The 24,983-nt window shown below is 41.3% G+C and overlaps 1 protein-coding gene across 1 annotated transcript in view; it reads left to right on the top strand.

Annotated features, from left to right (window-relative positions):
- The window catches only part of bcr (BCR activator of RhoGEF and GTPase), a 91,231-nt gene that overhangs the window by 51,750 nt on the left and 14,498 nt on the right, over nt 1–24,983 (top strand). Inside the window, exons 3-12 of the mRNA XM_044334133.1 lie at nt 28–212; nt 6,139–6,243; nt 7,105–7,290; nt 13,712–13,819; nt 16,171–16,231; nt 16,344–16,396; nt 17,158–17,298; nt 23,820–23,941; nt 24,199–24,364; nt 24,502–24,621. Of these exons, the coding sequence (XP_044190068.1) occupies nt 28–212; nt 6,139–6,243; nt 7,105–7,290; nt 13,712–13,819; nt 16,171–16,231; nt 16,344–16,396; nt 17,158–17,298; nt 23,820–23,941; nt 24,199–24,364; nt 24,502–24,621 (1,247 nt within the window). The remainder of the gene's footprint in view (nt 1–27; nt 213–6,138; nt 6,244–7,104; nt 7,291–13,711; nt 13,820–16,170; nt 16,232–16,343; nt 16,397–17,157; nt 17,299–23,819; nt 23,942–24,198; nt 24,365–24,501; nt 24,622–24,983) is intronic.

The following is a 24,983-nucleotide window of genomic DNA, read 5'->3' as shown; positions in this document are numbered from 1 at the left end:
TTAACATTTGGTTCTCTCCAATCACAGATGGTCATTTTACCGGGACCCCTCCCTCGTATGGGTATGACGCAGACCGCGCAGAAGAGCAGCGGAGGCACCACGACATCCTACCCTACATTGATGACTCGCCGTCGTCTTCGCCGCACCTCAGCTCCAAGAGCCGCAGCAGTCGGGACACCCTCTCCTCTGGATCTTTGGAGTCCTCCAAGTCGGTCAGTACGCTATTGCACAATGTCCTACTGCCGGTGTTAACATAAGAAAATAGATATTGAAACAGTGGTGAAAATTGTAGAAGCCCACTTGATCCTCCGTCATACCTCCCTTATGAAATAGTCTCTTTTTTGTTACTAATGTGAGACACAAAGCATAACACCATATGGATATACAATTCTAGAAACATGGGTGAAATCACTCCTCTATGGCAAAAGGTGCCAATACTTCCTTTGACCTGAATACAGGGCAGGAAGTGGGCTAATCTATTCTTAGAGCAATCCCGCCTCATCAAAAAGCTGTAAATTGATGAGAAAACAAATCTGCCATTTGAGAGGATTGATAAAGGACAATATCTCCTACCTCATGACCTCCGAAGCAGTCATCCGGTGAAGAAACTCATCCCCCTTAAGAGTCTGGTTTTTTCTCATCCAGGGTATTAGGCAGAATTACCTATCACCTCCATCACCCCATCACTGCCTTCATCCTCTTACCCTCCGCTCTTTCTCTCTTGTCTGGGGAGAGAAAACCCAGTGATCTATGACGTCTGGTGCTCCTCAAAGGTTACCATGGAGAGGATACACACACGCACATGCGCACATACACACACACAAAAATTAGTCTATTTTAGACTACCTTTCTTTTTTTTCATCTCTTTTCTACAATTTATATTTATTTGTATCTTAGGAGATCTAGTCATCACTGTGAGAATTTGTAGTTAGCAGATGCTAGAGCCATACGTTCCATTAGGATAGAGGGGTATCGTGGGAGAATGTAATAGGCTGATACTGCCCCTCTCCAGTGTGCCCTTGGAGGAAGTAATCGCATCAGTGGTCATGAAGCAATATCAGCAGACGCCGCCCCCCTCGTTCTTTGCTCACTGTCTGAGCCGGTGAGTGAGTGCCTGTCAATCTGATTGATGGCTTGATTCTGCCAATAAATGATGAGTCCCCTGACTGCATCCAACCTTTGACCTGCCAGCTTGGAACTCTCGCTGATTTACACTCATATAGGAGCATGTACGCACGCACACCTTTCATCCCAGCCTGAGGTTGCCTCCTCTAAAGCATACATACACACGATTTTCTGGCGTAGAAGAGATCGAAGGGGATTTGCTGAGTAAACTTTCATATTTAGAGTCAGAATCCCTGAGCAAACCTGACGATGCGTGTGTGTGTGTGTGTGTGTAAATATGTGTGTGTTAAGGGTTGGCAGAGGCAGTGTCTGATGGTTAGTTAAATATATTATGCAGCCATTCTACAAATATCCATCAACAAATCATCCGAGCAGCCAGACATGCTTTCAATAACTGTCATGAAAATGAAGTTAGCATCGTCCTTGATTTGCCCTTGGCCAGTCCCTCTTCAAACAATATCCCAGTCTGCTTCTCTAATTGATGAGTCAGAGCCCAGACAGGCTCTGATTGGCTCAGCGGAAGCTGATGGTTTTATGATGTCACTGTGATGAGTCATCACCATCAGCAATACTGCTGATTTAATTTTCTACAGTGACTCTTGTTCTCTTTATAATCTGACTCTTCCCTGCACTGCAGAGGGAAAAGAGGGGGGGGTTACTGATTGGAAGTCAGCTGACTTATGAGGGCTATGTTGTAATATTTTGAACTGTTTTGCCAAAAATACTGATGACATCTTTCACAAAAAACGGTATGATTTCTTGGCACATACTTGTAGGGCAATCAAGGACAGCCACGGCTCACTTTATTTTTATTGGATTCTTTTTCCGTGCAAAGTTTGCTCAACCAAGACAAACTAAAGTCCTCCAAATTTTCTTGGGTAGATGTAGATGACAGGAAATGTGTGAGAGAGAGCGAGAGAGAGAGAGAGAGAGAGAGAGCGAGAGATTGGGAATGACATAACCCCATTGGTCAGAATTCCTATTTTTCTTTTCCCCGCTGTATACTGTATCATAATAACTAATTTCTTCGCTCTCTCATCTTATCTGATATTACACCCTTAGGCCCAGACCTGAGGGAGAGTTTGCCTCTTCTCTTACTCAGGGCTAAATCTCTAGATGGCCAACTTGAGTGGATTATGAGGCTTGGAAAGATTAAAATCTCCCTTGTTGTAGTGCATTACATCTGTAATGAACATAGCTTGTTTCCTTGCAGTTATAGTCATGGCGTGACGTGGCATCATACACATCATCGTTATCCAGAATACCGCTGCAAACACCGACTCTGTCAGTGTCAGTCACATCTTGCCGAAGTGCATTCTGAATAACCAGAAGTAATGCTGCATGTCTTTCTCCTGCAGCACAGGATAATTCTGAGACGGCTCCATTACACAGCAGACACGTGGAGATAGGAAGCAATCTCATTAGGCATTTCAGAAAAGCGAGGGATGGCAGAACAGGATGCTAAACAGATTAGGATGTGAAAAATGAAAATTGAAAAGGGTTAATAAAGTGTGGAACAGGCCACGCATTGCCGCTCACTTCTCTCCTTTCCTCTTGAGTGTTTATATGAGCTGACAGTCTCCTGCACTCTAAAGGGAAAGAGAGACAGAGATGGAGAATAATGTTATTACAGTCGCTGCTGCTCCGTTTCTATCTGCGCCTCCTGAGCTACATCTACGCACTTGTCAAATAAACACTGTTTGTATTGATTCTCCCGCATCCCCTATAAACATTATCCGTGCATAAACAAATCAGAAGCAAATCAGAATTCCTAAATCATGTTAGATACAGCCACCACTAAGGGGTGTGTGAGCTGAAGGAGGATTGGTTTAAGTGTGGGTTTAATAGGAAAATATTAGCTTTTATTGCACAGAAAATATAGACACGCAAACCCAAATATACCCTAAGCAGGGAGAATGTGTTTTATTTATACTTTCTGATGACCAAACATGCAAAGCAGACACCCCTTTTAGTCTGAACCCAGAGATGGGCTCATTAGCTGCCAGGGCGATGAATAAAAGATGATATGTCTGGAGATGTGGGTACATCCTAAGGGAGGCGTCTGGGGTCTGAAACGATGAACAAACACTTTATGGCTCCCGTCTGCCCCCTGCTAGTTCAGTAACATGTGGCTGGATGTTTCAAGTTCCCGTCTTGTCATTTGCTTTGAATGTTCTTGATGCATCAGATGGACTCTGGTGTTTCCCATGTTCTCTTAGCAGCGGGTATGTTCTGTGAGGGGTAATGACATATAGCTCATGCGGATACTTGTAGCTCATTGAAGGCTTTACATTCATTTTTCATTCATTCACAAACATTCAGGGGGCTCAGTTGCTGCCCCCAGGCTTTCCCTTTTAATTCAGTGGAGACAGACAGATTCAAAGCCGCTACAATGCAATGTAATGCATTTAAGAGCAATCCTATATCATAGTTACATTACTTATTTACTTTTAATACCCTCTTATTTGCACTTTTTTTATTTGCAAGAGAAGACTTTTCCACTTTTGGTTGTCTTAGAATCTATACATAATAACCAATTAGAGCTTTTTCAATAGAAACTGATGCTTTATACAGCGCGGATCCCCAGACAACTCTATGTGATGCATAATACATGTCTGTCAGAATCGTTTCCTTTACCCTTCACTTAAGAGAGAGACACAAAGAAAGAGAGACTTTTCAGTCTCTCTTTCTTTGAAAGAGGAAAAGAGAGAAGACGTATATACAGCAGAAGCATAAACTCTTGAAGACAAGAAAAACAGTCAGATGAAGAAGAGAGGACATGTTCTACTTGTAGTCTGTACATCATATCTACAAACTTAATAAATAGAATCATCTTTGCTTCATTCGAAGCTTTTGCACAAGTACGGCCTTGTGTGTCAATGGCTAAGATGCTGAGAGGCTGGAGCAACATAGTGCAACATAGTGTCTGTAAATCCTGGTGACACCTGTGTCATTCACTACATTACATAACCTGGTCAGACCAGCACAGAGCCGCCATCATAAAGGATTAATGGTTATTGATTGTAAATAGAACTATAACCGCTTACAGCGCCGTATAAATCCTGCGCTGCATTTAACTGTTCACAATACTTGCAGTCAAGTCGCTGTTAATCAAATAGAACTTTCTCGTGAGCTGAATGTGTTTGTCACTTTTAAATCATGTTTTTCTTTCACCGACTGATTCGCTAATCAATAGAAATGTGAGCCAAACCAAAGCACGTCTAGCCCTGCGGTAACCCTGCTGATAATGGACTCCTAGATAATGGAGTCCATAATAATTCTGGATCATTTCATAATCTTCTGGGCTATAACAGTCCCCTGAGATCCATGCTAGCATCTGCTTATGCAGTGGCCATGGAAACAGGTTTCAGGCCCATTTGCCCCTCCATTTAAATAAATGCATGTACACCCACGGAGATCCAAGGACTCGCTGTACATGTTGAAATGCAGCTTACATGAATACTGTACATCATTTTAGCATGCATATTTATGCACACGTGAATTCGGCTGTGTAGATATGTAGATGTAGAATTACAGGTGGCTTGACATACAGAAACTCAGACGTAGTGCTGAAATTATTTGTCATTCCATTAATTGTTTAAGTCATTTATATGGATGAAACAGGCAATCTGATGAAGTATCCTTGGGCATGTATTTTCTGACACTGCGTAGATTAATTGTTATGGAGAAAAAAAATGAGCAGATGAAACCTTAAAACAATAATTTATTTGCAATCTGACTCAAAAAAATACCACAAATAATAAACACATAACTGTAGGAATATAGCTACATATACACTTAAATTCACACCCTGTCTGGCTCTTATCCTGGCTACCAGATGGATTTTATCCTGTTGCCCCCTGCCCGAATACACACACAATTTCCTCTGTGTATCACTGAGGTCTGTGAAGCCAGGTAGCTTAAGTCCAGCAGGCTGATTCAGCTGAAGTCACAGCAGCAAGACCTGAATGTGCTTTTCTCCAGATAACTTTGCCATCCTCGTGCACTTGGTCTTGACCTTCTTTTAGCCCCTTTCACACCTAGCACCCATATGATTGGAGTGTAAACATATATGACAGTATTAGTGTGTGCTATCTGTAGGATTTCCATATAGAATGTATACACATGTGACATAACGGCTCTTGATCAGCAAGGAGAGGCCTAACAGTTTGTTAGATGCTCTTGATCCAGGAATCTTATGGCTTCTGTTCACACTGGTAATGCAAGGAATGAATCCCAGGAATTTTACTATTGAATTTTTCTTTGCTTAATGTCTTTCTCTCCTTCCTCTGGCTAGTCTTAGTCTTGTCTCACCATGACTCTCACAAAAACCTCTCTCATCCTACATACATCATATGTCATGTAGATACAAGTATTGGGTAGGATTTTTGATCATGTCTCCTTTTTCCTCCCAATTTTTCTGTACTAGACTGTCAAAAATGTAGTCCTACCCTCTATCTTGTTCTCCTCTTCATCATGTCATATCTTTTACTCTTCCTTTTCTGCCCTCTTTCTATTCTTGTTTTCTCTCTTTCCTCCTCCTCGTAGCCAGAGGGACGGGATGCTTCCACGTCCCAACCTGAGCGCTGTGTGTGTGTGTGTGTGTGCACTTGCACATTGTCTCACACACACATATTTTTACGCCAACCTTTGTCCCATGGGAGACCCTGCCTGTTTGAGTTATTTCAGAGTTTGTGGTTAAACAAGACAGCCCGAGGAATCTCTCTCTGCCTCTCTGTTTTCTTTCATGTCCGTACTCCTCCTTTAACTGGGCTGAAGGGAATGAGGAGTTAACCAGGGAGGATTTCTAGAAGGTGCATGTGCTGCTGTACCTCAGAGATCCTTTTACCAGCTGATATTGAATGCTCTTTAAAAAAAAATCTAATTGTGTGCCTTCCAGTGTGAAAGTAAAGAATAGGCATGTACAAGATTGGATTTATTTGTGTGCATTATATCGTATCACTGGATATTGATGTAACTTTATTAATGACTGTCTGTTTTTTTTGTTTGCAGAATGAATGTGACCTGGAAAAAGGTTTAGAGATGAGGAAGTGGGTCCTGTCTGGGATTTTGGCCAGTGAGGAAACATACCTCAGTCACCTGGAAGCACTGCTTCTGGTGAGAACACACACACACACACACACACACACACATACGCATTACTTATACCCATTATACAGGAGAATCTTATTAATGTGTATGTGTATATTTCCAAGTATCAGTGCTTTGTTTTAATTTGGTACCACAAAATAAAACATGCTGACAATATGGATCCTTTACTGGCTTTTGGATTTTGATGTGCAATATACAAATGACAACACATAAGTTATAAATAGCCAAATAAAAAACAAATTCCAACAGAGGAAGAGACATAAAACATTTGTGGGTTGAGTTATATGACAATATCGAAATAGAAATTCATCAGCCCTCAGAGGGTTTGCCATACTGTTTTTACCATGGTAGTTATCCCTGTAATATCCCAGGTTGTATCAGGCCAGTGTGAGCAATGATTTAAAGCAAGACTATGTAACATTTTCTTAACAGTGACTACCACGGCTTAAAGTGGAAATGACAGGATAATTGCACATTAAATTTCCCAAGAATTTATTGTGTTTAAAGCTTCTTTAATGTAAAGCTGCCCTAATCCGAATTTTTATACTATCAGTGGAATAAATGATGTGTAATATGAAAGGTGTCGCTCATAATGAGAAACCCTCATTACTCAACTGCAGTTCCTTCAGCTCTACGGAGCATATTAGCGTCTTTCAACTCGTTGTCTTGGTGTCACAGCCTGTAACTTTACAGTTTTGGTTCAGTCCTACAGCTCTCATTGGCCTAATTTCCAGCAGAAGCAGGTGGCTGTTCTCAGTGAAAGATATAAACCGACAGTATGCTAAACTATTTTGGCTCACAGTTCACACAGAGACGCAGTGCAAAGCACGTTTCACACCTGTTGTCTCCACTGTTCGTCCCTCTCAGCCCATGAAGCCTTTGAAGGCTGCAGCTACAACGTCGCAGCCTGTGCTCACTTTGGCCCAGATAGAAACCATCTTCTTCAAAGTGCCTGAGCTCTATGAGGTCCACAAGGAGTTCTATGATGGACTTTTGCCCCGCGTCCAGCAGTGGAGCCACCACCAGAGAGTTGGGGATCTCTTCCAGAAACTGGTGAGGAAAAAGAAAGAGATGAGTCAAGGGGTTTGGGGGGCGTTTTGAGATTTTAGTGTGTGTGTGTGTGTGTGTGTGTGTCTGTGAACGCAGCGACCCAATGCAACCCTACTGTGCCAGAGCAACATTATTCACAGTAATGTGTCTCGAATTGGAAGGCTTTCAGAAGCAGAATCCTTCAACGTAACTCAATAAACCAATAAAAAAAATGTAGATTTGATTTTTGCATCGATGCCCTTCTTTATCATTTTAAATTTAGATAAATTGAATCTGAATCATGCTTTTCTTCCTATTTCCTCCTCAACAGCCGCTTGCTCTCTATCTGTTTCTGCCAAGGATGTCAGGGCCAAATGTACACTGGGTCTACTTAATCATTTTCACAATGGGTCAATTAACCCACAATGAATCAGTTGTTAATTCTCTTCGAAATGCTTCTCCTCTCCCACCGCCTCTCTCCCTGTTCTCTCTTTCTCCCCCTCAGACTCACTCATGCTCGAATGCACACACGCATTTACACATACACACACACACACACACACACATGCGCGCGCACACAGAGGGAGGTGCAGGCGTGTTTCACAATGCCGCCTTTCTGCCTCAGGCAGCTGAGGCCATCACTGCTCTGTGTGCTTTGTGTCTCAAAAGAAGCTGCCATAAATAGGAGCCTCTCTCTCTGTTGGCCTGTCTTTTCCCCCCTCTCTCTCTCTCTCTCTCTCACGCACACATACACACCAAAATCCATGTTTTTATCAAATAGTTTGTTTAGAAGGTCATTATTGGTTTTTTCTTAAGGTATGGTCACCCAAGTATGTTGTGGGTGATAAATAGATATTGAGTGATTGCAGACTATGAGCAGTGTATGAGAACAATGCCGCAGTTTATAGTTTAGTTGTGTAATAATGTGCAAAACAAGGTGATAACACACCACTAGAATAATGACTTCTCCATTGGCTGACCTTGCAAATTTGTAGGGCAAAATTTGAAGGATAAGGCTGTGATTTTCTATATTTTTCTTATTGTCAACAAATCTCATGTGCAGAGCCAAACCAACAATGAACTTATCCTACTTACAAGTATTTTCTGTGTAACCAAAGCCTGATATCTGTGTTATAGACCTCCGTTGTTGTCCAAAAACTATTAACAACACGTCAATGAGCCACATCACTGTGCACTGTGTGACATGTTCATTCGCCCCAAAAGGCAAAGGTTACTGTAGTTTGTTTAGAAACGGCTGATGTGTTTTTAATAGAGGAATATGATATATCAGCCTTTGGTTACGCAAACAATACTTGTAAGTAGGATCAGTTTATTGCTGGTTTGGCTCTGCACATGAGATTTGTTGACAATAAGAAAAATATAGAAATTGCCAGCAAAATCCCTCAACAGAGGTGAACTTTGACCTACAAGTCTATCAGAGCCATACAAGAGTTCATGCCAAAACAGGAAATACATTCTTGAATTTTTCAGCCATATGGGCTTCAACTGGGAGATGAAGAGAATATTCACCTAGACTGTTGCTACCATGTGACCGTACCTTCACCTAATTTCTTTGTCTGATCTGAACCATTACGTCAGCCTGACAAAGGGTTTACTCTCTCACACTCTGTATTTACACTTTTTCTATCAACCTCCACAATCTGCAGTCTGGTTGTCTTTGTCACTCTTCCTCTCCAGTAGGTACACACACACACACACACACACACACAGTTTCTGGCCCATTCCCTCCCCCCAGACAGTAGTTAATAAAAGTCAAGAGGAGAAGATGCTGAGCCTACAAAAAAAAAAAAAAAAAAGGAAAAATGCTACATGACAGCCGTTCCGTTAGGAGGTGGAGAGGGAGGGAGGAAGAGATTAGATGAGAGTGGAGGAGGTGGTGCGGGCGAGGAAAGAGGGGGGAGGGAGGGTTGAGATAGAAGGAGAGAGGATGAGAGCCGAGTAGGGATGGCAAGTAGATTTAGGCAACTCTGATAGAGCTGTCTCACCATTACTCTGAAATCTGTGTGGGGAGCAGACGGGCTTAGGAATCATAAAACATCAGAACAAGGAAGGCGAGAGACGGGAGAGTAAAGAGGAAGAGGCAAAGCGTCAGTGGCAGGTTATGAGCATGAGTGTCAGACAGAAGTGTTTGAAGGCTGAAAATAGGGCTAAATCACACTCGTGCTCCTGCTCCGCCTCAACACACACTTCATACACTGCAGCAAAGTGAAGGTTTTACACCATGAAGACAGACAATCAGGCGGAGCAGAAAAGTTTTTGCTGGGTAAACTGATAAACTGGCTTTGAATGTTTTTTTTCTGATTCTGTGAATTTATGCAGTAGAAGAAGAATAGCTCTCTTGATCCTTCATTTGGCCTCACACAGCCAACCTACAAATTATTCTTCGCTCTGTTGACGTTCGTCTGAGGCGAACATATGTCAGAGGATAGGCGACATCTGCGTGTCCACCCTCCTTTGCATGGGGAAGATATGGATGCTTTTATTATCTGAACAGACTATTTGCTACATTTTCTTTGACTGACTGACAAATTCTCTTCATTGCTGAAACACCGACATTCACTAGGCGGTGCATGGGTTCTGCATCATGTTTATCAAATTTCAAATTCAAATTAATAAGTTTCTGGTTAAAGTTTAGGTGAGAAATACACCATGCAGACACCAAATCATGTGACATTTTGGATCTACAGCACCTGGTTTAAGGTTTAAGACATGTTATCATCAACACAAGTCCCTATAGCTGATGGGTGTAGTGGATTTCTAGCTGCCATGTTTGATTAAACCACAGTTAGAGCCGAAACCATTAGCTGATTCATCAGTTTGTCCATCGACAGAAATTTAATCTGCAGCTATTTTGATAATCAATTAATCATTTAACTAATTTTTCAAGTAAAAATGCAGAACAAAGCTCTCTCAAATGTGAGGATTTTCTGCTTTTCTTTGCCGTATGTAAGAGTAAACTGAATGTCTTTGTTTGACTATCATATCAAGCAATTTGAAGACGTCGCCTTAGGTACTGGGAATTTGTGATGGACATTTTCCATTATTATATATACCAAACAATGTATCAGTTAATCAAGTTAGTTGCAGCCTTTCACTATTTCTTTGGGTCTCTGCATTTTCATTTTAAAAATTGTTTTGTTTTACCAAAAATGAAGGATCTTAACGGGGACATATACGTTTTGAGTTTTTCTGTTATTTTTATAGTGTTGTTTTGTGGTGTGTGTTCGCAGATGATGTCTATTTTAAACATGGTCAAAGGTCCAAAACTTGAGGTAAACATTTGTAAAAATGCTCCCTGGAAGTCCGTTGGTAGCTTTTGTTGCTAAGGTTCCACAGGTTGTTCATGTTGTCCACTCACATATTTTGGATCAGATTCGGGCTTGAACATGTACAGGCATATTTGAGAAGTTTCCATTTCGAGTAAAGAATGGGAAAAAGAAGTGAAATCCTATGACTACAGTTTGTTTATGTAGCCTCCTAAGCCTGTCTGCAGAGACGTTGCTTCCAGGAGCTTACCAATCAGAACAGAACAAGCTCATCAGGAGGGGGGCCTTAAAGAGACAGGAGCTAAAACTGCCTGTTTCAGACAGAGGCTGAACTAAGGGGCTGCATAAAGAGCCAGTGTAAGATAAATAAGCAATTTTTTGAACTGTAAACAAGATATTCTAGTAGAGCACCAGAACATAAATACAGACCTGGAAATGTACATATGTTTCCTTCAACTTTTCTAACTCTGTCAAGTCATGTAATTATATCATCAAGTGATGCTTCCTCCCTCCGTAAGAACATAATTCAGTCTGTTGGAACTACCTTATAAACCAAGTAGCTAAATCCAGCCTTCTTGTATAATGGCCGTAGTCTGTCATGAGGCTGTTTCCTTAATGTTGTTTTCCGCTGTGGATTACACACATACTCTCACGCAGGACAAATCCCAAACTGAGAAATCCAAACGCCCAAGCAGTTTCTTTCATCACCCAAAGCCATTTTCTGCTGTGATACTGTAGCTGCAGCCATACACTCAGTAAGCCTTCACGCCGTTGTGTGTGGCTCTGTGGATGTGGCTGGCAGACATACGGGCTCTCTGTTCTCGCCGCAGTGAAACTGTCACGCTCTGAATGGCCTCCGTTGTGGTGCAGATTGTGTGGCCCAGGGCAGGACATAGGATTGCAGGATTGTGAAAATTGCTTTACTCCTCCTCGCCTTCCTCCACCTTACCTCTTCTTCCTGGTGTGCAGATGTATATGCAAAACATGATACTGTTGAGCCATCTTAGAACTACTTTGCTGCCTGAAATCCATCAGGGAGAACTTAAAAACATAAATGAGGACAATCATTTGTCAGGAAAAGGAGGTTCAGTCCCGTGTTTTTGTTGTGTTTTTTTCATGATGGCTCGTGGCACGTGGTCTTAAAGCTGTAGCTATTTTTTGGACAAAGGAACCTACACACCATGTAGCTAGTGGTGATAACATGATAAGTGCAAACAATGTTTAAAAAACTTGTGACCCCCCGCCCCTCCCGCCCCTCCCCTGTGATGGCAAAGATCAGGTCATGTCAGGAAGGTCAGAGTCATGGCTAAATATAGGATGTAAAGGGATGAATGAGCTCTGTTTGAGACAACAATTAGTTTAATGGTCTACAGATGTGTGGTAGTAGCAGTCCAAGTCACAAAGTGGCTCACACGAGGTGATAAATTAAAAATCAACAGTCATAAAAGCTTCAAAAGAACCTACAGGTAAACAAAAGACGTTAAACTGGATGTCTGGAAGTTTTAAAGGGTGATTCGGCGCAGTTTTAGCATAATTTCATCATCACCAAGTAATCTGCAGAGAAAGTGGAGACATTGCCAAAACAAAGTCCAATGGGGCAAGAAACTCGAGCATGATGATCATACATGTTTTAGACGAACCCTCGGGTTAGGCAAAAGTTATGTGGAATAGAAAATGAAGGCAAACTGTAAAATTATTCAACTTTGAACCATCACACTTGCCGTAGTTGTACACACAGTTTTCCTGTGCATTGGGGAATTATTACAGACATTGGAGTGCACTCACTTTTGGTCAGATCTTATGCCTGACTGCTCACATCAGACTTTGATCTCAGCAGTTACTTTGGTGAGTACAGTGTTACCATTACCGATAAAAATGTTGATCACAGTTATCAAATAAACTGGAATGATCCTTAAAGGCTCTGGAACAGACAAAAGAGCTCAGCCCAAGGTAAGAGTTACAGGCATATCTTCAGAAGTGTGTGTGTGCATGTGTGTGTGTTTGAGGCTCTTGACATGACACACAAAGCCCTTCTGCACTGTCTCTCTCCTCCTTTTGCTTTTGTTCCGTAGAATTGATTGTTCTTTTGTCGGCTGTCGAGATGGATCGCAGCGCTGGCAGGCAGCGTTTGGTGGCGTTTTCTTCAGCCATCCAGCTTCCTAAATGTGCTTTCATAGCCTCCGTTACACCAATCATTAATTACTCACGCTGGCACAGTGCGGGGCTGGCTGGTTTCTATGGCAACGGCCCGGCTGCGAGGAGCGCCGTGGTTACATGCTGTTGTGACGGTGATCTGTGTCTTTGCTTTGTTGGTTGTTTTGCTTTCAGCAGTCTGCAAGTCATGCACAGTGTCTCAGACATGGAATTTCAGGGATTTTACATTTCACTTCTGCAGTTTGGCTTTTGCAAAGTTCAACTGAGAAGGTCAAGGTGGGCTTGTCTATGTAATATATATCTATGTAAAGATTAGTCCATTTGTGATTGTGATGGTTCAGATTTTAACAAAACATAAGGGAATGAAGTGGCTCCCTTGTGCTCTCCATCATTTTTACACAATCACTGCTTAGACAAATGTATTTTTAAGAGCGGGCTGCACTACGCTGCTGTGTCTCCATCTGTCTGACTGTGTGTATCCAATATGTGTGTGTTTTTTAATGTTTCTGTCATTAGTTTGTTCTGTTTACATGCCAAAAAGATTAGACTTGACAATCCACAAACTTGTTAAGACTGCTCTCCTTATCACTTTTAGGTTATTTTTAGAAAACAATTTAGTGTTTAGAGTAGCACTTACGCTGCAGTTGTGAGGTTTAGGAATGAGGTGGTGGTGAAGAACAGGATGTAGTGAAGAGGACTGTTGAGTTTGTTCAGATATGTCTTTGTGTGTCTGAGCATCTGACTGAAAGACTGTTTTGTGGATTTCATTGCCTTAGTGTTTCTTTGTGAGAGCGTAGAGCAATGATGTTTGCCAGCTATTTATTTCTCCCATATAGAAACTTACTTGGAGTTAGACAACTTTAAAGTCACTGTATTAAGATTTTTATTTGGATTTAGAGGCTGTATCAAAGGCCGAACTCACAAACATTTCAATATGTCTAATCTGTTCATTAAAATGTGACTCTCACGTCCATCCTCTGTTTGTTTTTCTTCCTCTCCATCAGGCCAGCCAGTTAGGAGTTTACCGGGCGTTTGTGGACAACTACGAGCTGGCCGTGGAGACGGCAGAGAAGTGCTGCCAGGCTAACACACAGTTTGCTGAAATCTCTGAGGTAAGTAGAGGAGGGAAAAGAACAGATGACGATGCCAAGCAGGGACTATAATATGTGGTTGTATTGAAAGCTATAAATGTGGGGAAAGGGATAAACAAAAGCAGCGTCAGAAGTTTAAAAAGCGCAGCAATTTCAGCAATTAGAGGTTAAGATAATCCCACCCCTGTATTTTCTTTTAGATCCTCATATTTTTCCTTTAAGTGGAGCCTCAGTAAGTTCCAGTAAACATCTTTGTGCTTAATATTTGTCCAAAATAAAGACAGGGTGATGACGTTTAGAGGTCTCAAATTTTCAAAATCTTGGTTGACTCTGTATTTTTTTGTCTTTTTTGACATGGAAGCAAGATCCCTCATAGAAAAAGTGTTATTACTGTTATTATTAGAGTTATTAGCAAAATATTCCTGTTTTAGACATAGACTGATGGGACAAAATGGGAGCATTTATCAACAAAACCTCTTCTGACTCAGTCAAGTCATCACTAAATAAATTCTACTAAGCAATGAGCTTCTCTTGTGTTGCTTAGTTTAGAGAAAATCACATGTTGCTCTCTGTTTAAATGTCAGGAAATACAAGAGAAGGCAGATGAACCAAGCATTTCACAGATAGCACAGTAGGCTTTGTGGTACTTGCAGGCAAAAGTTACTGGTTTAGTTTCTGTCTCAGAGCTGTGGCCGAGGTTGAAGCTGTGATCACTGAGTTATGGGGTCGTTTTACCAGCGTGTAAAATCAGTCAGTCAGACATTTAACCCCTACATACCAGCAAATTATCCAATTGACGCTCCTTTGATGTAGGGAACAGTGCTGTATCTAATTAAGATAAAAGAAAGTTAATGTTCAGTTGAGCATTTATCACAGGAGTGAATTTTCACCAAACGTGTACTAAATTGTTTGTTGAACTACAAATTTGCTTTCTCCAAATGTAATTTGGCAACATTAACGCTGATGAGAGACACCAACCTCTAACTGATTGGTTCATCTTTGATCTGATCATCGATTGAGATTATGAATTTAACAGAACACAGTCTCTCCTCACTGACTGTCATTGTCCAGCATTCATTCAGCGTATCTCGTAATGCAGTTGCTCTGATGAGTATGATTTTAGGACAATGTTAACATAAAAAACAGTCGGCCTTCTGTTGTGCTTTTGCCACATGCAGCTGGACGGTTTGTGAGAAAAAGGCAGCGTTACCTTGTCACACAAAAATGACAAAGAAGATGACTGACTTGCTGCACAGTGTTAAATTATGTGTGATTATGGAAAGGAACAGTTTCTGAGAGTGGTTGCATAGAGAGCGTCTATTTTGCGGCTGCTCAACAGTTTTATCCCTGATGTACTTCACTTGCAAAATGCTCTCCCATTTTCACCCACACAGCTCTTATCATTTCCCTGCATTTAAATGTGAATGTTCTGCTAAATATATATCTATATAAATGCAACCAGAGGCAATTTTGTGGGTATGTGTACACCAGTGTGTACTTTTTTCTGTTTCACATGTGTTTATCAGGTAAATGGACCAATGGTTGGTGTTTCCAGTAGTTTTGGCTCAAGGAGCCCACAGCCTGGTCTCAGTCTCATCCTTGACCAGGAAGCTCAGTATCACCTGCTCATACTGTGGATGAGCCTTGACAGCTTAATAAATTTGTACATTTATCTTTTCCCCAAACAAAGATTACCAACAACCTTGATCACTCAGAACAATTTCTTTTATCTTAGAGAAACTAGATTTCGAAACACTCATCCTTATGACTCAAATGTAGTTTGGAAAGCTATTTCTGAGGCTAATGTAGCAAGATTGACCCTGGTTTAAACTACTAATCTGCAATCTCAACTGTGATTCAATCAGCTGATATAACATGGAACAGTTTTACAGCTTCCCTCATACATTTTGGGATTTCTTTCACTTCCTCTGGCAGCCATGAAAATGAGTTTAGACACAGCCTTTAAAAAGAATTTAGCATCGCTATAACTACAACCCGTTGTGGGAGCTCTTCTTATGTACATTTTCCTCCTCTGTTTTTTCAAAGCATGTGACGGTTTTTGATGAGGCTACCAGTTAGTGTTGAGGCTGGTGTCTACACGCAGGATGGGGAATTCATCATCGAGGGTTGTTAATGGCCTAAGTAATGATGCATGACTCCGAGCCATCTGAGCAAGATGGCGGGGGGAAAAAGCTGCTGAGGATGGCATAATTAATTTGAAAGTGGGTGACCTCAGAGCTGGAGTAAGGATAATAACCTTACCATGCCTTCACATCACTGTAACTGTACTGAACTGGTTCCTAAAGGTCTTTTTTTTTTGAAAAGGGGTTTCCCCACTTCACTGTCTGCACCTGTCTTTTGTCTCCAAACAGAACCTGAGGGTGAGGAGCCCCAAGGACTGTAAGGACCAGACGGCCAAGAACTCTCTAGAGGGTCAGTCGCTTTGTGCTGGGTTTTACTCAATTCTATTAAAATATTCAAATGTATAAATACAGATAAAATATTATAGGAATTCTGTCTGATTTCTCTTCTTTCTAATCTATAGCTCTCCTATATAAACCGGTGGACAGAGTGACACGCAGCACATTGGTGCTTCATGTAAGTAAGAGAGAGCGCTGAGGCAGCAACCCTCTTTAATAATCTCACATTACAGTTGTGTTCTGTTGTGTTTTAGTAATTGCCTCTATTGCTTGCAAATTATCCTTAGAAAGCATGACATGAGTAAACAAAACCCAACCTTCAACTGGGTTTCATTTCTGTTTCAGTTTCATCTTGAGACTATAAATCTATGTTTTACAAATTTGCTTTGTCACCATCTTCAGTACCGAGAAGCTTAAGCCTCTATAAAGATGGTGAAAAGAAATCCACTTGTAATGGTGAATATTATTAGATACTGTATGTGACAGATTGCAGATTAGATATGTGACTTTTACTGTAATCATGGAATGTGTGTGTATATTTGTACAAAGTTTTATGTGTTTTAGGACTTTGAAGAGAGAGAGCGAGGTGCAGAGAGGCTTGGCTTTATTATTAATAAACCTTGTTTTTGACTTCTCTGCCTTCTATGTACCACTGCACTGTTAGTTTTGTGTTAAGTGGAGGTGGTCATGGCTCAAAAATTCACTCTATATTTAATTTTTCCATTTACTGTTAGGACTCAAGGCTTCGTTTATTGCGCGTATGCAAAAGTAATAACCTTGAGCACACTGTGAAAGAGCTAAATAAGAAAAGCAGAGCAGGTTTGAATGACAATATGTACTGTGAGGTAGCTTTTGTATTTGCATGTCTTTGTGCATGCATGTACCTGGAGATGTTTGCTTTTGAAAGTCAATGTTTCTGCATCTCTTGCTGTACTCTAGGACTTGCTCAAACACACGCCCACCAGCCACCCGGACCACCCGCTCCTGCAGGACGCCTTGAGGATCTCCCAGAACTTTCTGTCCAGCATCAACGAGGAGACCACGCCCCGACGCCAGTCCATGACCGTCAAGAAGGGAGAGGTAAGTGTTCAGAGATTTACAAACAGACTATGATGGAAATGAGCCACACTGTATGTCTAGTTTTATATCCTACTGGCAATTTAACCTATAGGTATACTAGTGCATATTGATTTACTGGACAAAAACAAAGAACTTTGGAGTTACTAAGAGTTAAGCAGCAGATAGAAATGACAGTTTTTGTACTAAATTAATCTCTGACTGCATGACTATGAAGTGGATCAAATACCAAGGTATCAGTATGTCAGACATATGTCATAAGTTGGCACTATCCCTTTAATAAATTTGCCCTATTTGGCTATTTTCTAAATTTGCACCTTTGAACTCAACACTGGTACTTCTGCATTATTAACAGAGCAACAGGAAATAGTTTGGGTATGTTTTCAATAAGCAAATATTATGACCCCACAGGTTTAAATTTAATTTTAGTTAAATTAAACCCCAAATGTGCATCAAAGCAATCTATTCCCTGCTCTTCTGCACAGACTGGAGATAGTAAAAATGTAGATAATAATATTTTTTTCACCAGTTTCACTCTTTATAGCCCTGTTGTACCTTGTTGAGCATGATGATGTCATGACCCCGCCCTCCAAATGACCTTGAAGTCACTGTCGAATGAGTGTAAGAGGGACCACCAATCTGCAGCCTAAAGCAGAGCCCATGCCCTTATATGGTCATGCCAGGGTTGGCTCATTGAGGGTGATTCTCCGTTTGCTCAGTGTCTCTTTTGTGGTTTCCCATCTCGCCCTAACGTAAACACACACACACATACACACTCACAACCTACCCCCCCCCCTCCTCTGTCTCTCTCATCCCCGGAGATGACTTGATGCACGTGAATGGATGCCTCTTGATTGATAGCTTGCGTGACACTGCCACACATAATGCCTTGTAATGAGCCAGTGGTCCGCTCTGACTGGCAGATTCCAAGTTAATTATTCATAAATGGAGGGTGGGAGCGAGCGAGCAAAAAGGCTGTGTCGGCTCCTCCCTCTGCTCACACGGGGGTCATTACCGCACCCAGTCCACACACACACACACACACACACACACACACACACACACACACACACACTGTTCTACTCTCTGTTCCATTCACTGTCTTTCTTTCTCTTGCCGTTGTTTGCCTTTGAACGTACACACACACATACTTGCCTGCTCCACCTCCCCTCCTATTCCCGCAGGCCCCCCAGTTCGATCCCAGTCTGTCCAGACCACCACACCAGACATCAAATATTAATGATGGATACATGAAAGCAGCACATGGAAATCAATGGGGTTCATTATATTGTCCCATAGATAGGATATATAATATGCCTGAGGTTTCTGTCTGCATTTCACCCAACATATAACACGCTTTAATCATTGAAAAACTGTCATGACCTGGAGAAGTGGAGAAACTGACGTTTTGCATCCAATTGTCTCAGTTGAGAATAATACAATACTTTGTAAAGCTGTTTTAATACTTTTTAATACCTATAATCACATGAAATTATCAAGTAATTGTTGTTACCAGGTTTAAATTGCCAAGTCAGCACATTTTCAGGTTGCCAGCTTAGTGGCTGAAAGCGATTCAGATTTATACATTTTCCAGGATTAATAAGCATTCATTTTGCAATTCCTTTTTGTAAATTTACAAGTGTTGAAGAATTGTTAGGCTGTAAATAGAGCTATATAGTATCTGTTCAAACAATCAGACATTGAGTCCATAAACACTTGATTGGCATGGCATTGCATTCTCAGAGTTAACTCATGATTACAGTTACATTTTACATTACAATACACCAGGCAAAAATGTTTAAAGATCCACTCAATACATGTTTTAAGATGGAAATAAAACCTCTACTTTGAATAATAATTTGTGTCTAATATAGTAAAATTCAACACATCTCCTCCTTCTACCTCATTAAAAATTCCAGAAGCTTCAAGTTTCCACATCACACTGGACCACGATAGGCTCCAAAGTAGTTGTGATGTCACAAATCATATTCGTAGGCACATGCCTTAAATTCAAAACTTTTGGTGAGCGCAGAGAAAGTTTCCCCCCTTAGGAAGATGAATTTGAAAACAGCCCTCTAGTGTCAAACTCTGCACATTCTGCACAGTGAAGCTCAAACATCCAACTAAAGTAACAAGAAGAAAAACACATTTTTTAAGTGGAGGGGGACTTTTAAGTTCCCTGAAGTAATCAGGGGATGAGCTTTCTGATTATTCACCCTTTTCATTTAATTGTTACGATGCTGATTTGATTTCAGGAGGCAAAAACAATCACATAGCACAAGTGATAGGAGAGGAGGAAAAAGGCTCATTTATGATCTGCAGCATGAAATTTATTCATAAAGGAACTGTGAACTGAACTCTCACTCTTGCCTTTACACACACACACACACACGCTCATGAGTAACCTGTGGTTTGTTCAGTGGAGGCATGCAGCAGAAGAAGAGCACAAGCGGCCCCCAGAGGCCCTGGCCTGGCCAGATGAGGGGGGCGGAGGGGGGGGGGAGACAAACAGAAGCAGCTTAATTAAAAGGCGCTGTCTAAATCTCAATTCACCTCCTCGCTCTGCTTTGTTTGCCTTTGGGAAAGATATGCACATGATGACGTGTGTGTGTGTGTCTGTGTCTGTGTCTTTGTCTGTGTTTCTAGTAGAAACGCACACACTCATCTGCACCATTTTCATCCGTCTGTACGTCTGTCTTTCACTCTATCATTACGTACAAACACATCCCCATATACGCACATTGTTTTACACATACACAGTAAGCGCAGAGATGCCCCTTCAAGCATGTACCGCTTTCTAAAAATAAACACGGATCTTTTGTAAATTCATGCGTATGCTCGCGTGCACGCTCTCAGCGAGGCTCCTCCGCGAGATGGTCAATATTTAATCTGCGTTCTGTGCTGTCAGCGTGCTCTTCCTCGCCTCACTCTCTTTCTACATCGGTGCTGCCGATGTTCCGGTCAGCCATTACGAGAAATAGAGAAAGTCACATTTCTCCTACTGGCTGTTCGATATTATGAAAATGTCATCTGATGCGCTGAGACAGCTGCTTTGTTAAGGATGTCTTTCCCCCCTCCCAGTAGCAGAGCAAAGCAGCAGCACAAGCACATTTCTAAATTCATCAGATTACTGTTTTAGGAACGAGCTTTAACTGGAATATGTGTGTGCATCCAAAGATTAAACTATAAACCTTAATTAAACAAGAAGAAAAAAAAAAACATCTACAGGCATTCAGCGAGCAAAACTCCCATTCAGTGTTAAATGAATAAAACGCATGAGAACAGCATTATTTAATCTGTTATCAGTGTTTTTCAATCCTGGTCCTGCGGCACCTCTGCCCTGCATGTTTTAGATGTTTTCCTCTTCTAACGCACCTGATTCAAATGATCAGCTCGTCATCAAGCTCTGCAGAAGCCTGATAACGAGCCATTCATTTAAATCAGGAGTGTTGGAGCAGGGAAACATCTAAAACATGCAGGGCAGAGGTGCCCCAGGACCAGGATTGAATGTTTAATGAATTTTGGTAGCCCAAAGATTTTCTTCTGTTGAGTTTCTGATTAAAAAAAATGAATGCATATTCTCTTAATTCTGATGATTTGATAGTCGAAAACCTTTGTTCGAGATTGTTAATGACAGATTCGACTGTGCAGGTTAAACAGATGCTTTTGTGTTCCAGTGTTTTAGTGGCCAGTGTTGTTTTATCCCTCCACATGATTCCCATTCACTCACACACAGTCAGAAGCCTGTAAATCCCCGATCTAGCTGTTATCCCTCCTTTTATCTTATCTCTTTATCATGAGATCAATGGAGGAGAGGATTACCAGTGAGGCGTGATGGGCAGTGTACTTCCTCAGTCCAGTTTGAGAGAAATCAAACAGCTCCTGTGTAACAAACATGAGCGTCATCTACTTTATCACTTTCCTGCCGAACCTTCATTTTAATCTGAGCGAGTCGGTGTTAGCAGGCGGACAGTTAAGGTGCTTGATAAGGAAGAGTATAAAATGACAAAACTGTACAATAACAATGTAATATGCAACAACAGTGCAAAAATCAAGACATATTTTAAGGTTTATTAACAGTTTGTTTGTAATAATTGGCATCACAAACATGAGAATTTGGTTCTATATCTATTTTTCATAGTTTACTTATGATAGTTTAATCCCTGTACATATATATATATATATATATATATATGTATAATCTGCATGTAATTGGCAGTGGATTAAATGCCCTTTAAACCTCAAATCCATGACCATATTACAGATATGTGATGTATCAGATATCAGACTGATGGGGCTTTTGATAGGCAGTATGACTCCAGTGTTCCTCATTCTTCTCGACATTTTAATGATGTATTTGAGTAACATGCTAAAAAAACTAAGAGCAGCAGTGTGACCCATGTCTCATTCTGACTACTGTACATGTCCTATATATAGACTGACATGACAGCACGTAGACAGACAGAAGCGAGGCGAGATGGAGCTTTGTTTTATAGTCTACTCAGAAAACATCCTCAAGGGATTATATATTACATGCGGGATGACTTCACAGATGTGTCATTCCTGTGGCATCAAGGTACCTGAAATGAAAGACTGAATGATGAACATGTAAAAGTTACAATGAGCAAGTTTCAAAAATATATCCCTTGTCTTGTGTTACAGCATAAACTGGATCAGGAAATGATGGTGAAGAGGAAGGAATGAGTTGACAGATCTTGGTTGCCACTAGACATAAATGCCAAAAAGACAAAAACAACCCCATCTGGAAGTGATCTATCTCTAGTAGTCACCATTGCAGGCTTCATTATCTAGCTAGAAACTAATAATTACATCCACCATTGGGAATTCAACTTTTATTAGATCCTTATTTTGTGTCACATGGTTCGTTACTATAGTAAGAAACAGTAGCATTACATCTCTTCCAATGGGAGCCTCTCTCTCTCTCTCTCTCTCTCTCTCTCTCTCTCTCTGTCTCTCTCTCTCTCTCTCTCTCTCTCTCTCTCAGTTCTCAGGCATTTGCTTCCTTTTGACATACTCTCAGGCTCTCTCTTTCTCTTTCTTTCTCTGACACCTTCTCTCGCTTTCCTGCTCTTACTTCTCTCTCTGTCTAAATCACCCTCTTCATCGTACGCAGGCAGAGTGACACAGAATGATCCTCCTCTTTACCAGCAGATGTACGGTCAGGTTTTGTAAGCAACCTCTCCAACAGTAGCATCAGCCCCCCTTGAGCATGGTCTGGTTTTGACAGTGACTGTGTGTTTGCAATAGGGGCGGGGGGGGGGGGGGGGGGGGGGGGGGGACCGAGATGAACATGGGGATTGGTTCCGAGCAAGTGTGATGTCATGCTTCAAGGCTTTACTGGCAGGGATTGACTAGGTCTGGAGAAGGGAGGGTGGCTTTGGTTATAATGTAAAATTGTAAAATGTGCATTTAAGTTTCTCAAACCTACTTTCTGATTTGCTTGGTTTGGAGAGCAGCAATAGATGGACCATTATGTCTGCATATTGGTAATGTCATAGCCCATTAGTTGTCATTCCTGTCACCTTTTCTTACTAGAACATACATCCCAACTTTTGTCAGCTGGCAGTGCTTTGATAACTCACTCCCTAATGTTTTAACTTAAGTTAAACTTGATTAAATGCATTTCTGAGATTTGATCCACCTAAAATGTATGTCATTAAAACAAAATATCAGATTATTACCCCTAAATAAATCATTGTAATCAAGTAAAATAACAATGGCAAGCAGAGGAAATCAGCTCTAAACTTGCAGAACGATCAAAATCAAGCACACACATTAACAAAAGAATGAACTTGAAGGCACAAATGAGCTAATATACGCAAGTTTCCTTCCTTTTCAGACAGTCTGCCTGCCGATTTCAAATACAGAATTTCTTTTTATCCTCTCCTTTTTTTGCAGTCAAGTCACAAGTAAAACCAAGCTTATACGAATGTGAAAGTGGATCATTTACTATAGAGTTGTGGCTTGACATTTGTCTGATCCCTGCATTTGTTCTAAGTCCACACTTGTAAATGTCTTCTCTTATTTGGAAAATGACATCACTGCCCCCTTTTGGCATACGACAGTATTACATACCTCATTACGTAGTCTGACATCAGTGACAAGTCCCAGAGCTCCAAATATCATTCTTCATTTCCTCCATACCTCATTCATTCATTCCTTTGTGACCTGGAAATTGATGATTGTGCCAGTCCCAGAATATGACAAATTAATTTACTGGGGAAACAGTTTAACTGATGCATCCGCACTTTTGGGTAATTGCATGTATATTATGTAATGAACATCATTATGTTGGGAAATTAAACCTTTGTTTGGCTACAAGGTGTATTTTGAGTGATGACGGAGCTGCAAGTAAAATCTGTTTCCTGCAGATTTTTTACCATGACTCACAGGAATGACCTCATAACTGATTATTCTTCTTCCTGAACTAATTGCATACACTTTGGTTATTGGCAGTAACCTCATGTTACTAAAATGACGCACCTCTGTTGTTTTCTCCATAGAATCGGCAGCTGTTGAGGGACAGTTTCATGGTGGAGTTGGTGGAAGGAGCCAGGAAGCTGCGGCATGTCTTTCTCTTCAGTGACCTGCTGCTTTGCGCCAAACTGAAGAAACAGATTGGAGGGTAAGAAACCAACGATGACTGGTGAATTAAGATATTAATGCTGTTTTTTCATCCATCAGCACAATAAACCTTTTTCTGCCCTCAAATAACAGATGACTCTCAGATAAAGAATTCTTGTTGCTGTTTTTCTTCCTTTACTTTATATTTTCTCCTATTTCCGTTGTCTCACTTTTCCCCAACTCATCCTCATCTTTTATCCTCCTTTATCAATCCACCTCCTCCTTTCATATGTCCTTTACATCCCTCTTCCTCTTTAGTAAAAACCAACAGTACGACAGTAAGTGGTACATCCCCTTGACTGAGCTGACCTTCCAGGGCCCCGAGGAGGCCGAGCCACTTACCATCCCCCAGGTTCCCGACGAAGAGCTGGACGCCATGAAGGTGAAGATCTCACACCTCCGCAGTGAGATCCAGAGAGAGAAGGTAGCGTGGATATCATCGATTTCCTGTAACTGTGACAAGATCCTTTACATAATATGAAGCATAAAAATGCAGTGATTTGCTTCAAGGTTTCCCACAGAAACATAATTGTATTTAAATTTCCACCTCTGTGATTTCAGAGAGCCAACAAGGGCTCAAAAGTCATCGACCGTCTCAGGAAGAAACTGTCTGAGCAGGAGTCTCTGCTCCTCCTAACGTCTCCGAGCACGCCCCTCCGAGTCTACAACAAGAATGGCAAGGTGATGACATTCTCCAACTTGCTCTGCTTCTTTTTCTTCAATCTTATTTTTCATCATCTTTTCTGCCCTCCTCCTCCTCCTCCCTGTCTCACCGCTCCCTTTGCGCTCCTCTTCCCCACATTTCATCTGTTCTCCCAACTGATTCTCCTCATTTTGCTGCTTTTTTGTTCTCCTCTGTTTCATTCCCAGCGCATTATCCCCTCGCTGATCTTCCCTCAGATTATTTCTCCTCGATCTGTCTCATGCTTAGACTTTCTTGTATCACTGTGGAGCGAGCGCTATACAATGTTTTACATCTGTGAAAGCAGGTGGAACGAGAATACACCATTGCAGAGTTAGATTTTTTTTTCATTCTGCTTCTG

This window comes from Thunnus albacares, chromosome 18 (assembly GCF_914725855.1).
Source record: "Thunnus albacares chromosome 18, fThuAlb1.1, whole genome shotgun sequence".
Taxonomy (NCBI): Eukaryota; Metazoa; Chordata; class Actinopteri; order Scombriformes; family Scombridae; genus Thunnus; species Thunnus albacares.
The sequence above is the reverse complement of the archived record's forward strand: the minus strand, read 5'-3'. Positions and strand labels throughout refer to the sequence as shown.